General features: G+C 37.3%; 3 protein-coding genes across 3 annotated transcripts in view; 1 reads left to right on the forward strand and 2 right to left on the reverse strand.

The window, feature by feature from the left end:
* Positions 1-1,165: 1,165 nt before the first annotated feature.
* On the reverse strand, positions 1,166-5,469 carry LOC117294899 (LDL receptor repeat-containing protein egg-1-like). The gene is made up of 4 exons (XM_033777449.1): positions 5,362-5,469; positions 2,918-3,029; positions 2,361-2,528; positions 1,166-1,446 (listed from the first exon to the last, which is right to left on the reverse strand). The coding sequence occupies exons 2-4, from the start codon at positions 3,006-3,008 to the stop codon at positions 1,268-1,270; spliced, it is 438 nt and encodes a 145-aa protein (XP_033633340.1). The 5' UTR covers positions 3,009-3,029; positions 5,362-5,469; the 3' UTR covers positions 1,166-1,267.
* Positions 5,470-12,369: 6,900 nt separating this feature from the next.
* Positions 12,370-15,343, reverse strand: LOC117294901 (low-density lipoprotein receptor-like). Its single transcript, XM_033777451.1, has 4 exons — positions 15,223-15,343; positions 14,425-14,532; positions 13,485-13,637; positions 12,370-12,730 (listed from the first exon to the last, which is right to left on the reverse strand). The coding sequence occupies exons 2-4, from the start codon at positions 14,510-14,512 to the stop codon at positions 12,549-12,551; spliced, it is 423 nt and encodes a 140-aa protein (XP_033633342.1). The 5' UTR covers positions 14,513-14,532; positions 15,223-15,343; the 3' UTR covers positions 12,370-12,548.
* The window catches only part of LOC117294898 (cytosol aminopeptidase-like), a 43,895-nt gene continuing 42,243 nt past the window's right edge, over positions 15,115-16,766 (forward strand). The window contains exon 1 of the mRNA XM_033777448.1: positions 15,115-15,169. Within this exon, the coding sequence (XP_033633339.1) occupies positions 15,119-15,169 (51 nt within the window). The 5' untranslated portion in view covers positions 15,115-15,118. The remainder of the gene's footprint in view (positions 15,170-16,766) is intronic.

The following is a 16,766-nucleotide window of genomic DNA, read 5'->3' on the forward strand; positions in this document are numbered from 1 at the left end:
TTACAGATCGGATTGAATTGGCGCACAAAATGGATCTATAAACTCGAGAGTGTATTGACAAATTTTAATAGAAATAAGTACATTTTGCATTTATACCGTCGTTCCATTTGGTTGATAATTTGTTTGCAACCACATCTAATTATATTTTGTCATTAGAAATAAGTACAGTACAAATTAGTCACCTCTCCATGCTTTAACATTGTAAACAGATAGGCCTATAAGATCTCTAGTAGTCTACATTTGATAAAATAGTCAAAGATGCATAGCTGATCTTTTAACATGAAGTCAATCTAGTTTATGAATAATTGTAAGCATATGTAACAAACATGATGTTTAAATCAGTAAGTTTACTGTATATCTATCTTTATTATCGATGAACAATTGTAAATATATTTAGGCGAATACTCAGAAACTACAGCGATACTTTTCATTAGAAAAAGAATAATACAGGTTATAAATAGTGTTAAATCTATAGTAAGGAAGAAGTGAAAAGTTGATTACATAGTCTGGTATCGAAAGTGATTTTTTAGTGGGTCTTAGATGATTATACTAAAGACATAAATGCTTAAAAACAGGTCACTGACGTACTTTTACGCCAGTTGGATGATGTACAAGGAACTAATGGTCTCGAGATGGTATAGCGCTCTTGGCTTTTGCATGTTTGCACTTAATGTTAACTCAATCTAATGGCGGTCACTTAGCTCTATAGGATTAAGTCCGGTTCCTACTTCCTGCGAATGAGATGCGATGATTGGTGACGCAATAATCAGCGCTGTTTTCCCTCTTGCGACTCAAGAAACTTCGCTTCGCTCAAAGCATTCGGAGTAAGTTTGTATCGGGCTTTAAAGGAAGTTGCATTGGATCCGTCGAGTTGGTCTTTGAAAGGCGTTTGTAACCGTTTATTTTAAAATGCATACAAATATGGTTGGAAAGATGTTTTAAAAGTAGAATACAATGATCCACACAAACATGCCTGGAAGTTGCACGGTGTTCCTTTGACCTCGTCAACTAACACGGTCGGCCATTTATGGGGGTCAAATATTTGACTCACATAAAATTAATGGCCGACCGTGTTTGTTTGCAAAGTAAAAGGAAGACCACGCAATTTCCAGGCATGTTTGTGTGGATCATTGTATTCTACTTTAAAAACATCTTTCTAACCATATGCATTCTTATAAAAGACGGTTACAAACGCTTTTTACAGACCAACTCGTCCGATCCAAGGCAACGTTTTCCTTTAATGTGACGTCATCGGGGAAATGGGGATTTATTTGTTGTTTGGGCAGTTTGCTTCGTCGTCTCGTTGAGGGCAGTCGGATTCACCGTCGCATAACTGTAGCGTGGAGATACACATTGAGTCACCCTCCGGGAATCCATCAGCCGTGGTGAAGTTAGCACAGTGGTAAACCTCCAAGTCCTTGCCTTCGAATCCACTGGCGCAGTATTCTAGTGTGGAGAAAAAAAACCGAAGAAAGGATTATACAAAATAACTGGAATCGAAAACACAATAAATGGGTATAATTGTTTACACACCATTGGCCTCTAGTTGGTAAGACGCTGCTCTAGAATTGCAAATGTGTTGGGTTCGAATCCCACTCGAGAAATATGCCTGTGATTTATTCAACAGAGTTCGGGCTAGTACTGATTACAGTGCTAACGTACATCGGTACATATGAAAGGCTCATAAACACAAAGTAGAAATAAGATTCTTGACTTCTATATGTTCTCTTTCTAGTGACAAAGAGAACATTCTCCTTAGGTGCAATCTTTTTTTTTTTTTTACAATTATATGATTATATTTTTTCGTTGGCAGGGTTCTGGTTGTACACATCTTAAGACTTGACCAGCCTCCGTAAACTTGTAATCATTGTGTATTTCTTAAGATTTTTAAATAAATAAATAATCGTTTTATTTCTTGACTGTATAAGAATACCAAACCAAGCAGATAGAATTGGTAAACGATAAAAACCGTGAAGATCACATATTTTTTACATAAAAACCTGCACGGTCTAATGATGATGATAGAAGAAAACATCCCTTAAAATATTAATGTCTGAAATGTCATTTGATGAGAAAAAAAAAATATAATTTCGATTTTGATGTTTATTGCTCAGTGTTCGTTTAACTTGTATTCATTTTTGTTTGCATCGATGTCAAGCAAAATAGCTTATCGGCTTTCTATATTTTCTCGTCACCAAGATGGCCGCTCGATCTCCAACTTTTACAGGTTTGCCAGTATAGGCCTATGTATATGGTGGATTACATGAATCGCTTACACTGCCAGCAACTGTTTTCTAGCAAAAAAAACAATTCAGTAATTTTCCTTCAAGAGTTGTAATCGTTATGAATAATTCACTTACCCATGTGCTCCTTTTTGCAACCCTTCTCATCGGCAAAGTTTGGGCAATCTTTTACGCTGTCGCACTTGACGTGGTCCTTTGTGTTGAGATAGCACAGTTCGTTGCCATTATCGTCCTGTACCCCGCAAGACGCGTAGTCAGAAGTGTCGGTGTATTTGTCGCACAAATCTGTTGATGAACAAGACACATTTTGTTAGATTTAACTAAAATGTATATGTAACACTTCTGGATAATGATTTAAGGTACTGTAGTGGACACTTTTTGTAATTTTCAAAGACCAGTATTCTCACTTGTTGTATCCCAACATATTATACACAAAATAACAATCCTGCGAAAATTTGAGCTCAATATTGGTCGTCGAAGTTAATAATAGAAGAAAAAACACCCTCGTCACACGAAATTGTATGCTTTCAGATGCTTGATTTCGACACCTCAAAATCAAATTCTGAGGTCTCAAAATAAATTCAAATATTTTGGTAGAAATTACTTCTTTCACGAAACATACAAAAAACCAATGAAATAAGCCTCAAACTGCAAATATTTGTCTTCAAACTTACCATTGTTCTTTACCGACATGCCCTTCTTCTGCCCTGCGTACACACAGGCAACCACCATGGCGCAGATCAGCAACATCCGGGACATCTCCATCTTTGTAGATTAATTAGTAGTCTGTGTAGGTACAGAACATGACGAAATGTTTTAGTTATTATTATTGTTATGATTTATTTGACCAAGACACACAAAACAAAATTACGAAGGACCATGAACCAAGTAGGCCCTACAAGAAGATGAATAATAAGACAAGAAAATAAGATTTTGTTTTCCTTAAAAGCATTGACTATCGCCATTCATAATATATTATCGTTTTTAATATAAAGAATAACCCCCTTTAAAGGCAGTGGACACTATTGGTAATTACTCAAAATAATTATTAGCATAAAACCTTTCTTGGTGACGAGTAATGGGGAGAGGTTGACGGTTTAAAACAATGTGAGAAACGGCTCCGTCTGAAGTGCCATAGTTTTCGAGAAATAAGTAATTTTCCACGAGTTTGATTTCGAGACCTCAAGTTTAGAACTTGAGGTCTCGAAATCAACCATCCAAACGCACACAACTTCGTGTGACAAGGGTGTTTTTTCTTTCATTATTATCTCGCAACTTCGATGACCGATGGAGCTCAAATTTTCACATGTTAGTTATGTTATGCATATGTTGAGATACACCAACTGTGAAGGCTAGTCTTTGACAATTACCAATAGTGTCCACTGCCTTTAAGGCAAATCATTTGCAAAAAACACATTTTTAATGTTAAAGTAAGACTTTTCACGTAATTGTTACAATGTAAATAACACCATTGAATTTTGCATTCCAGTAAAGGTTGTTCAAATGAAAGATTCGATACTCCAAATTATGGCTTTTGCTTGCACCCCAATTGGACATTTCTGGGTGACGCCACTGGTACAATGGCAGTGTTTTCTTTACACATTGTAAACGTCCACGTTGTGCTTTGTATTCACACTGGGCTACACACCTTGCAGCCCAGACTACACTACTACCAACGCATGCGTCAAGAAAGCATCTTTCCTTCAAGAAGCTGTTGTTACGTAATCCCCTCAAACCCAGGGGTTGGGAAACGCCCAGGTCATCACCAATGTGGATGCGCGTGCAAAACACTGTCCATTGGATGCCGTTCAATCGTTCGAGCAGCATGTACAAGTAAGGTTGCTTGCTCTCGTTCTAATTGTTAACATAACTTTGCAAAAGAATATGAAATAGCTTCGATTCTTTTTCTATCTAATGAATGTGTATTAAATCAGCTGATAGAACTTCACAATTAAATTCATAATTTTGAGTTTCAGTTTGTAACATATTTCGGGTTGTGGCGCAATCTGCACATGTCTGTCTGAATAAGGTGAGGAAAGGTTTAGGAGGGGCGGGGTATGCAGGGGAAAGAATTGATTACTTTTTTTTACAAGAAGTACGAAACAACAAAGGCCTGCTAATAAAATAGTATTCATGATTTTAGTTAATGTACCTGAATAAAAAATGTGTCTCTGAACAGTCACAATAGTCTACTGCTGGTTGTACACAAAACTTGCCAATTTAATGGTATTTTAATTGAGGATTTCTTTAATATTACTATTTCGTACTAAACACATTGGGGTGGAGGGCAAGTTCACACTACTCTTGGAATTACCCTAAACTAGAAACACAAACAGGTAAAAGTTACATATATTAATACTATCAATGTGAATTCTGAATGCTCACTCACCGAGTTTCAAAGTCGACTTCAGCATTTATAAATCGAGCGAATTTTTGGTATGAATAATAAGGACCACCATGGACCCATCATGACCCCTTTGTTCTTGATTTCAACTCTTTGGTACAGAATTTCTTTGTAATAGTTCAGAGTGCTCAAAATCATGGACAGGTCAAGGTCAAGGATATCAATATTGACCAAAATGGTGGAGATCAGATTCATTACCGGATACGGTATCTTTCACGATCGAACTTTACAAAAACTACTAGCATTGGCAGACCCAATTAAAATTCACTCTTCCTCTATTTCGGTTGCTGTATTTATTAACAGAGTTAAAAGATTGACATCATGGCCATGTACAAATGCAAAGCAAATCGGTTTGTAGTTAAGTCCACACGAAACATGAACACCAACTGAATTCTTTATTGAGATCGAGAAGGATAAATACATGAATGTTCACATAAAACAATGCAGTGGACGTTCTTATAATATGAAATTGATACAAACAAATATAGAACGAGTTCTAATCAAAAGAGTGACAGATCATCAAAAAAGGTATGTCATTAGTGACACTTGGTCGGATACCGAATCCAACTGCTATCACTTTCACTACTTTGTTAAAACCAAAACCATTAGTGGGTAAATGATACATATGGACTAGAAAGCGTGAAGTAAGTAGCGATGAGATTCAACATTCCACAAACACGTTATCTATTGTTGAGAAAATAAAGCCATACTTACCAACAGTCAAGTCGAAACGAAGATCTTCAAATTGCTACGTCAGCTGGCTATGTGTGTCTGCAACTAGACTACCGTACCAGGTGAAAAAGTATACAGCAGTGAATGCCAAATCAAAACCGTGGTAAAATCACTCGCTGCTCCATCGCCCACACCCTGACCCGATTTGAATAACAAGAAACCTCGTCAATACTTATTCAGACTCACTTTCTATTGTATTTGTGTTTGTCCTTGCATACCATACCCACGAACAACAATCGCGGACCAGTCATTTCCCACATCTTTTGTACTGTTGTTCAACACCAAGAGCTTTAACTCGAGGTTCGGGGTATTAGGGTCGTCCTGGTTTTCCTTGCCCCTGCATGAAACAGCCGTTGAATGCATCAGTCTACGGCTATTTTCTTTTCCGATTCAAGAAAGACATAGCATCTTAATATTATTCTCTTATAAAGTAAATCGATACAATCCGTAGAGGTTGTTAGTGATGTTTTGTTTATTAAGAGGGCGATAATTGAGTTATTGAATTTATGATTATCAACAACAAAAATAATCGTGTATGTGAAAGTTTTTACCTTATTTCTTTCATGAGTCATTGTCAATAAAAAAAGAAGAAGCTAAAACCAAAATTATCTTTGGCTTACAATTCTGTTATTTTGATGGACCAAAAGTGTAACAATTTCAACCCCCTGTAAGTTTTGTTTTAGTCCTATCTCTATAGTTTTACATAATATGGCGTCACAAAAAAACATGGTTATTTCTTGACCTTACATTTACAGTAAACTTCACAATAGATTTCCTCACACTACACCCTTTACGTAGACACACATGGGAAAGTACAGAGACTATTGTGACCTTGAACGACACAAACTACTTTATTTTGTTGTTGTGTGTGTTTATTATTTCATCAGACACTATTATTTTAGTATGATTTTCAGGTCAAGAATAATCATAAACATTTCGTGGGTGCCTGCTGCCGTATTTTTTGCCATTGGTCTCCTTAAAGGCAGTGTACACTATTGGTAATGACTCAAAATAACTGTTAGCATAAAACCTCACTTGGTAACGAGTAATGGGGAGAGGTTGATAGTATAAAACATTGTGAGAAACGGCTCTCTCTAAAGAAATGTAGTTTTCGAGAAAGAAGTAATTTTCTACGAATTTGATTTCGAGACCTCAGATGTAGAATTTGAGGTCTCGAAATCAAGCATCTGAAAGCACACAACTTCGTGTGACAATGTGTTTTTTTCTTTCATTATTATCTCGCAACTTCGACGACCAATTGAGCTCAAATTTTCACAGAATTGTTATTTTATGCATATGTTGAGATACACTAAGTGAGAAGACTGGTCTTTGACAATTACCAATAGTGTCCGGGTCCGTATACTTTTGGTAATGACTCTGAAAAGTAATGACAATCCAACTTATGTGGTAAGAAGTGCAGCGGCTTTGGAAAGTAAAATGAATTCTGAGAGAATACATTGAAAAAAAACAACCTTGAACTCAAGTCTAGTCACAACGGGTCCAGTTAATTATATTTTGGCAATGTGAATTAGTAAGAGGTACTTAGTGTTTTGTGAGAAGGTACGAAGTGTCCAAGGTACGATGGGTATACAAAGTGTCCTGACATCAATAATGTATCACTTTTTATCCCCCAACATTTGAGTATAAGGAACGGTTACCGCGGTAACGCTTCTCAGATTGTATAGAATTCCTATTATAGGGAGTATTATTCCTATCTCAAAAAACGAGACAAGATTTTGAAATAAAATTTTCTTGAGTTAGTTTTACTTGTGTAGGTCTATATTCTATTTATATATGATTGTAACATTCGAACGGTTCCAAAAACCAAAGGTTTTGTGGGTTTTACATTATATTCCCGATAAGTTGGTTTTATTCAAAACTTTTATATATGATGGGTTTTGCTGTTCACATCTGATTTGTATAATGATACACATCCGTGCAGCCACCATTGCTTTTATGCTAATCCCAAGAGTAATCAGAACATACTGATCAAAACGTTGAGTTGTCCACCAACGGTTCTTCTTAAAAACCACCACTATACTCAAAATAGATTTACACATGGTGCTACCGCAAACCATATCTTGTTGACTTTCTGCCTTTAGCATTGCTGCATGAACGACTTTAATCTTGAAGGATCATCCAATGGTCTCCCATACAATCCATACTTCGGCCTAATTTCAATACAACACTGTACCACTAACCTGTCTTAAAAATACATAAAAAAAGCAAGTCAAGTTTTCGAGGCACTTGGAAGAAGTGAAATCATTTTGATGTTTTTGGTTTGATGTGGGCATTTTGAAATGAACCTTTAGAAAAATTCCTTGTATAATGACAGTATTGTTTTAACTGTAAAGTCAGAACAATGAATTTCCATAGTAAAATCGTTATTTGAGTTTCATGAGTTCACCCAATCTTATAAAAACTTTAAAGGCAGTGGACACTATTGGTAATTACTCAAAATAATTATTAGCATAAAACCTTTCTTGGTGTTGAGTAATAGGGAGAGGTTGATGGTATAAAACATTGTGAGAAACGGCTCCCTCTGAAAAAGAAGTAATTTTCCACGAATTTGATTTCGAGACCTCAGATTTAGAACTTGAGGTCTCGAAATCAACCATCTAAACGCACACAGTGACACACCTTCATGTGACAAGGGTGTTTTTTTCTTTCATTCATATCTCGCAAGTTCGATGACCGATTAAGCTCAAATTTTCACAGGTTCGTTATTTTATATGCATGTTGAGATACACCAACTGTGAAGACTAGTCTATGACAATTACCAATAGTGTCCACTGCCTTTAAAGGTTTTTTCAGACATGAAACAGTCAACTAGTCTACCGGGTATCCTTGCATGTAACAAAAAGCTTATTCGTGCGCATATAGTACATGCGGCGAGTTGTTCTCAATATATGACAATAAAGAGAACTTTAGGGTGTCACTCGACAGCTTGGGTGGTGGTTTTGCGGAAAAAACTAACCGAGCAGTGGGAGCTGATGTCAGCAAAAGCTAACATAGTTTTAATATTTCCATTGTCTTCAAGGCACTGGACACTATTGGTAATTACTATAAATATTTGTTAGCATATAAACGAACTTGAACCAGTAATGAAGGGCTGTGAATCATTGTGAGAACCGGATCCCTTTATTAAAAAGTAACGTAGTTTTTAATAAAGATGTAATTTCTCTCTCAAACCTATTACAGGTCCTAAATTCGTTTATGATGCAACTGAAAGCACACATAACACAGAATTGTGCAACAAGAGTGTATTTTCGTTCATTATTCTCTTGCAACTTCGATGACAAATTGAGTCTAAACGTTCACCAGAGCTGTTATGATGAATAATTTATGTTTAATGTATCCATCACATGAACACATAGTCTTTGACAATATTACTAAACGTGTACAGTGCCATTAAATTAACCAAGGCACTACATGGACATGCTAACAATACACTTGATAAAATAAATCGTTTAGAAATGCAAAACAAACTCTCTTAACCTGTTGAAAAAGCTTGTCCTGATGTTGCGCACCACAGGGGCATTTTAACCAGAAAGGACACTCACTGCTGGATTTTAAAGGGAATGACACGTTTGATAATCACTCTTAAAATCAATGACACTACACACTTTTAGATAGAAACCTACAGCAGCTTTCGATAGTATAAAGCATTTTTGAGAGTCATTTCACTTTGAAGTAATGTGTTTATGTAAAAATAAAAGTAAGTTTTGATCTGTCAAACTTGAATCTGAGAAGCGTTAGAGATGTAACCCTTCTCAGATTGTGTAATCGTCTTGGGAATAATTCTCTCTGCTTGGACATTTGTTCGCTCCAGATTTACGGCGATATCTCAAAAACGCTATACCACCTTTTGAAAAGGACATTTTCTCCGGTTAGGCCAAACAAATATACCAGTTGGTCGTTCCCTCCCTAATCCGTTTTTGAGACCGCGTCCTTTTTTATACTTTTTTTAATACATTTTTTTTGACAAAAGACACATTTTCGGTGCATTTGTTATTCAACTTTTTAATTGTTTAAGAACTTGTACACATAAAGTAATTGTTGACTTTAAACTGAACAATTGTTGACCAGTTTGAATTAATATACTTGGCGGTCATCTTTGAAAAAAAAAAATGGAAAAAAAAATAAACAGGCCCTCATCCTCCTCTTTTTGGGAAAAACTGACGATCACAGGTGTTTTATTAAACTTGGCTTTAGTTTTATTGTACATCTACATTTATGTAGGATGACGTGAACGGTTAAAAACATCAATGTATCCTTTGCCTTTAAAGAGTGGTTTACATTCATATCTGGAAACTGACACATCAGTTAAAGTGTGGATTTGAAGAAATACGTAGCAGTTTGGCGCACCTCCTCACGCTATTAGAGCTTTAGGCAAATTTATTCTGATCCTTCCTTTTCTGAGCTTGAAGCTTTGACAGCGATTTTCTAGTTTGTTTATTTTGCTTCTTGGTTCTTTTGGGTGCGTTCGTTTAGCTTCCCCAGGTCGACTCCGGTGAGTGGCGTTTTTTTCCCCAGGACGAACGTGTGCAGATAATTATCCACGTTCGTCCTAAAAAAGAAAACCGCCACACACCGGGGTCGACCCAGGGAAGCTAAACGAACGCACCCTTTGTTAGCTAGGGCCTTTTTGTCAAAGTTCATCTCAGCATGCGGCTGATGAAGGCGGCACTGACCAGCCAAGAGCCGGAGGAGGGCAGTCCAAGCCGGGTCTTAGAATTAGAAAAGGCCATATACATGTATTTATCATAATTTTTTAAATTTTTTTTAATTGATATAATTTACCATTTTGTGGAGTTATTCAGTATTTTTCAACGTTTTCTAGTCATGTGAACGCCCTCTATTGAAATGCTTTATATCACGTTTTGTTTTAGGCAGAAGGGTCGAACGGCAGTTGCACTTATTCAAGTCTAATGACGAAGGAACAGCAAGAATGAAATGGGGAAAAGAATTGTTTGAAAAAGACTGGCCTTGGTTATTTTAGGTAAGTCTGTCTTATGGATCGTTATTGTGATTTTGTACAGTTTTAAATAATGTAACACACAGTGACCGAAAGTGGATTATCTGTTGGGTCAGGAGACGTGGTAAAAGCTGTTGCCAAAACTTTCATTACTTGTGTAGTTTAACGATCTAATTTTCTTTATAAATTTGATACTTGTCTACTAAATACTTTACCCATGCTTTTTATTTTGCAACCTGACTCGGAGCACTTAAAGACAATCAACACTATTGGTAATTGTCAAAGACCAGTTTTCTCACTTGGTGTGTCTCAACATTTGCATAAAATAACAAACCTGTGAAAATTTGAGCTTGATTGGTCGTCGGAGTTGCGAGATAACTATGAAAGGAAAAACCACCCTTGTCACACGAAGTTGTGTGCTTTCAGATGCTTGATTTCGATACCTCAAATTCTAAATCTGAGGTCTCGAAATCAAATTCATGGAAAATTACTTCTTTCTTGAAAATACGTCACTTCAGAGGGAGTCGTTTCTCACAACGTTTTATATTATCAACCTCTCCCCTTTACTTGTTACCAAGTGAGGTTTTATGCTAATCATTATTTTGAGTAACTACCAATAGTATCCACTGCCTTTAATAACACTTAACAAAACTCTAACAAATATTGATCTATCTAATCTTTGCACTAAGAAATGTTTCTCGAAGATTTAAAATATTCTCACAATGTAAATGAGAGATTTTGGAACGCTAGGTGGCAGCAGACTTGCCAGGTGTAAATTTCCATTGCTTTTTGTTTAGTTCTGAGCATGCGCACTTTACCAAGAACAATGAAGTTACCTGGGCCCAATTTCATAGAGCTGCTTAAGCAAAAAATTTTGCTTAAGCAAAAAATTCATTGCTTAGTAAAATCAGATTACCTGCCAAGACTCCACTCAATTGTTATGATAAGTAAACAACAGCTAAATACTAGTCATAAGCAATGTATATGGCATGAAATTTTGGCCAGAAACATGTGTAAAATAAGCGAGCTATTTTCGTGCTTAAGCAATTTTTTTTCTTAAGCAGCTCTATGAAATTGGCCCCAGGTAAGTCTGCTGCCACCTATCATCCCTAAAATCCCCCATTGGTTACATTCCACTCGTAAGCGAATTGAAAATGAGTTCCTTATGAATTATATTAATATTTTCATACCAGGTCTACGAAAGTTAATCGCAAAATATACACAAACAATTTTTGACAACAATCTTCATGTACTTAAAGAATAATTTATTTATCTATTCACATAACCATAATAACTGTTCATTTAAAAACAAAAGTTGTATCTTAAACAAAGCAGAATTTAAATATTCTTACGACACACATAGATAAAAACATAAGTTAAATAAAATACTGTGAACCTTGTATCTGCAAAACTAATACCTCGCGAAAAGAAAAGGGATACGAAACCATTTTTCAAAGATACCAGGAAAAAAATTCCAAAGTAAAGCTGTGTTTTGATTAGAGATAATTTTGTGTAATACTGTTTCCTTTAGCATATTATCGACATCAACCAATGGTTGTGTAATATAACCAAAACCATCAATAGCGGTAAGAAATTACTTTTGATGTAATAATAATAATAACAATAAGACATTTGTAAAGCGCCTAATGCAAAAGCCTCTAAGCGCATAGTAGACTGGTTCCCTGTCTTTATCCGCAAGGATTAAAGACTGGAACTTGCTTTTTAGAACCAGTGATTTAATGGGATACAAATATTTCATTGGATAAACCCGAAGTGACGTACGCTTTCTGTGTTTTGATTGGTATCTGAGGGAATGTGGTTAAGTTGCACTTTCGGTTGTGTATGCATATATAGGCCCGTTTATAGTCGGTCGCGCGATGGTCGGGCGTCGGAAATCTTGACGCGCAATCATAAACAGACACGGTTTTTAGGCCGCAGTCTTAGGATTGCGTGCAAGATTTCCGTCGCGCGACCATCGCGCGACCGACTATAAACCGGCCTTATGAATGTAGGTGAAATGTGATTATGGACGGGGATTGACCTAGGCACGAGGCCACTCTCATGGGTAATTCACGAGCCTGGAAGTGTGACTTCAGATGGCCAGGCTAGGGACCAGTCTACTTTTGATGTGTTACGGGGTTAGTTGTGTGTGACCTCCCATTCGGGGTCATCGTTGAGGGGGTAAACTTTCCTAATAACATGGCGGTCTAATGTGGTTCTCGGTGCATCCACGTTCGTCCGATCCATCCACACAGTCTTGTATATTGTCACATTGGTAACATCCTAAGATACACATGCCATCATCGCAGCGGAAGGTCTCAAGAGGCTGGTTGTTTGATGCGGTCTTGCCTTTGAAATCGTTGATGCAGTTTGCTGAATGGTTGAAAAAGAATGAGCACATTATTAGAAAGAAATAGAGACATATATAAAACTGAAAAACAGGAAACTAAACAACAAGCACCCGAACAAAAACAAACGCAACAACCCTTTGATGTATGACACTGCTCTAGAATTGCAAAGATCGTGGGTTCGAATCCCATCCGAGTAATATGCCTGTGATATTTTTATCACAGAACTCGGGTAAGTACTGAGTAAACAGTGCTAAACATACATCGGTGTATTATGGGTTAAAAAACAAAAATGATTTTTGTTTATCCCCGATGCAAATTTAACATATTATTTAAAACAACAACCCATTGGTGAATTATGCTCGATTTTTAGCAAGGTAGGTGATGATTTTTATGTAATTAATCGTGCTTAGGTAAATCTGTCCCCGAAAATTCAGTTCCCCATCCATATGGGAAATTGACATAGGCTGAAGGAGGATGGTTCAGAGAGGGCGCTATCAGAATAAGTTTGTACAAAATGTTGCCACCTAGCGTTCTAAAAGTTTCCAATCGGCGCCCTCTATTGGTAACTTTATCACGGACGACCACAAAACAGGCTTGAAACCATGAGTATGTTTGGCGACCCCTACCAGAAACACTGGTTATCGGTTGAGCGTTTTTGCGTGTTCGGTTGAGCGCGGTGTCGATGCTGTTCAGACCAACCGGTAACCGACTTGTTGAGTTGGTTGGGCTTTGGTTGGGGTCGCCAAAACGCACCCCAAGACAAGTAAAACACTAACTTGCATGCTGAATTACGCAATGATCTTCATCCGAAAAGTCCGGGCAGTCAACAACGGAGTCACATTCGTACCGTGTATGCGTGCATACGTCGATGTGGGTTGCACAAGTAAAGAGCCTCGTGAAACCCCTTGTCCGGAGAGTTGAACATAAATCTGTAAAATAAAAGGAACATTAAAAAATTGGTCAGAAAAAAACCTCGTCTAAGATCACAGATTTACATGAAACCTACACGGTCTAATGATGATGATGATGATAGTAGAAAATATCCCTTGAAATATTTTTGTCTTACAATTAATGCCATGTTTGATGAGATATAAATAAAACTAAATTCCCGTTTGGAGTTTATCGCTCACTGAGCGTTTTATTCATTCTGTGAATCGATGTCATGCAAAATGATCGGTTTTTCACTATTTTCTCGTAACCCAGATGGCCGACTTGTGATCCACATCAAAAGTTGTGGAGTTGTTGACTTTCAGATGACTTGGAGCATTTTGGTCTAAAAATGCCCCATTTTGCTCAAAAAAGTAAGATATTGTTGTTCCCCCAAGATGCCGTAAGGCCAGTTGACTTGTTCAGTGGGCGTTTTTACTTTTGGATGATCCTAATTCAAAAGCTGAACAGCTTAACTACTAACAATTTAAAGGGAATAGGAAATTGAGTTGCAGAAATGTATTGATTTGTTGTCAATATAATGACATTTTTGCAATGAGGTGCGTGCTATGTGTAGTTATTGCGTTTGGTAGCGCCCTCTGTTGAACTAAACTTCCCAAGTTTCATGTTTCGAATTTCAGTATGTGGGGTCCAAACTGGACTTTCTCCCAGTTTAGGGTAGCCGCAATCCGCAAGTGACCAAAGTCGAGTGCCCCTCGGTGCGTGGTGTCACCTTCAAGTCGCTCGGGATAGCGGGTCTATGAAGCTGTTTTGGGTAGTCATATTTACCTGAATATCCATCGTTGGCGGCATCTGTTGCTACAAACAGCGTTGCGCAAATGACAGCGATAGTCAGTGATGCTGCGATCTTCATCATTGTGGATTTCGGTGGAGTTTCTGTTTGAAAAACAAACAACAAAGAAACACTTGAAAGTAACATCCAAACGCAGGTATATTATTTCCCAAACAAATTGCAAAATCTCTCACATTGAAAGTTTGTGGTTGAAGGTATCCAAACAGATTGAGACCCACTTCATTATCGGTATTGGAAGTTGACAAACTAGTTCCCTCGGCTTCGCCTCGGGAACTAGTTTGTCAACTTCTAATACCTCGGGGAGCTAATATCGACTAGTCACCCTCAAACAATGTTATATTTGTATATTAGCACCAGAAGCTGTTTGGTGTTTGCAACTAGAAATGTTTAGAGTGTGCACGAGTTTTAAAAAGATGGTATTGCTTGTCATCAAATTGAAATCTTATGGTCACGGTGTATCAAACAAAAGCTTGCAAATGTTTCACTCAATTTTAATACCAAAAGTTGTTTGGTGTTTGCTTTATGCATTTTTTAAAGTTTAATGTACACGAGATAATGATTGTTCTTGTAGGCCTTGCAATCCAATGTGGAAGTTTTAAGTTTCTCTGACTACAACTAGAACTTAACTGTGTTTGAAGTGTATTTATTTTGTTCCACCCAAACAGTGGCATGGATGACAGTTCAACGCCTTCGGCTCACATCGTTCATACACAGGCTGAGGTAAAGTACCAATAGTAATAAATAAATAATATAAATGAACAAACAAGTCTTACCTCTCGTGGTGTATGGTAATGAAGTTAGGTTTGCAGAGTGGAGTTTGGTTTGCAGAGAGTCTCTGTTCGGCTTTGTGTTTTCAGACTTTGTCTCTCAGTTCAGCGAGGTTTAATGAGTAGGTGGAGGATACAATGGCTGTATTTATAGAGAAATGTTCCACCTCCCGCCAAAACCAAGTTCCTTTGTTACTCCATAGAACCAGGAACTAATAATACTCATAGGATATTGGGGTAATACTTAACATTACCTCAACACTTCCGTTGTTCAAGCAAGGGGAACAAATTATTCCCCAAGTTACACAGTTTACTAGAACTGCAGTGATCGGGTAATGACAATGGTGACGTCATTTTGTTTGTATAGTCACTGTCGCGGTGGGGGGGGGGGGTTATTGAACTGTGTATGGATGTTTTTATATAGGTGTGTTTTCGCACGTTAACTTTTTTGTAGGTTTGCCTAATTTCGATAATGATACTTAAAATAAGCAGTGACGGTTTTTGGAAAACGCTATTTTCTCGACTTTGGAGGATTCTTGGTACTGAGATAATTAATGTTATAAGTACACACAAAAAATCTTCATGTTTCATGCGCCAGCAAACATTTAAAGGCAGTGGACACTATTTGGTAATTACTCAAAATATTTACCAGCATTAAGCCTTAATTTGGTAACGAGTAATGGGGAGAGGTTGATAGTATAAAACATTGTGAGAAACGGCTCCCCCTGAAGCTATAGTTTACGAGAAAGAAGTAATTTTCCAGGAATTTGATTTCGAATTGATTTAGAATTTGAGGTCTCTAAATCAAGCATCTGAAAGCACACAACTTCGTGTGATAAGGGTGTTTTTTCTTTCATAATTATCTCACAACTTCGACGACCGATTGAGCTCAAATTTTCACAGGTTGGTTATTTTATGCATATGTTGAGATAATTTTCACAGGTTGGTTATTTTATGCATATGTTGAGATGACAATTACCAATAGTGTTCAGTGTCTTTAAGAACAATGACAACAACAACACACAAAAAGAATCTTTAAGAACATCAAAATACGATAGTTTGAAGAAGAATACAGAAATGTAAAAGATGTTGAGGAACTCGTAAGATACAGGAAACAAAATGAGCTTCCAGATAAAAGCTTAAACACCATTCCCCCATACATTGCTGTAGGCCTATTATTATACCTATTGTCTGTAAACTGGCGTAACTAGAAAGAGGGAGGGGTCGCGTAGAAACCTTGAAACCTTGCCACTCTCCAGTACCCCCAACCTACCCGGATGATCTTGAGTAGAAACAATACATTTAATTTGTTTGGTGTTAGCACAAAATCTACAAGATTAACTGATCATAAGACAGTGGTAGTGGGGGGGGGGGGGGCTGGTGGTATCGTTGCGTCATCAATCTGATTATTTAATCAAACGGTTGTGCGGCACCTAAATGTAGCCCGAGCCCTAAATGTAGCCTGACCTAAATGTAGCCCCAACATGTACCTAAATGTAGCCCGGACCTAATTGTAGCCCCAAACATGTACCCAAATGTAGCCCGGACAT

This window comes from Asterias rubens, chromosome 9 (assembly GCF_902459465.1).
Source record: "Asterias rubens chromosome 9, eAstRub1.3, whole genome shotgun sequence".
NCBI lineage: Eukaryota > Metazoa > Echinodermata > Asteroidea > Forcipulatida > Asteriidae > Asterias > Asterias rubens.

Bases quoted from the DNA above. Each gene is read 5' to 3' on its own strand.
- LOC117294899 (XM_033777449.1), bottom strand. From the start codon at position 3,008: ATGGAGATGTCCCGGATGTTGCTGATCTGCGCCATGGTGGTTGCCTGT. The intron at 2,529-2,917 runs GTAAGTTTGAAG...GTTCATCAACAG, and splicing joins CATGTCGGTAAAGAACAATG to ATTTGTGCGACAAATACACC. The intron at 1,447-2,360 runs GTAAGTGAATTA...TCTCCACACTAG, and splicing joins TTGCAAAAAGGAGCACATGG to AATACTGCGCCAGTGGATTC.
- LOC117294901 (XM_033777451.1), bottom strand. From the start codon at position 14,512: ATGATGAAGATCGCAGCATCACTGACTATCGCTGTCATTTGCGCAACG. The intron at 13,638-14,424 runs GTAAATATGACT...TTTATTTTACAG, and splicing joins CGCCAACGATGGATATTCAG to ATTTATGTTCAACTCTCCGG. The intron at 12,731-13,484 runs GTTAGTGTTTTA...TCAACCATTCAG, and splicing joins TTGCGTAATTCAGCATGCAA to CAAACTGCATCAACGATTTC.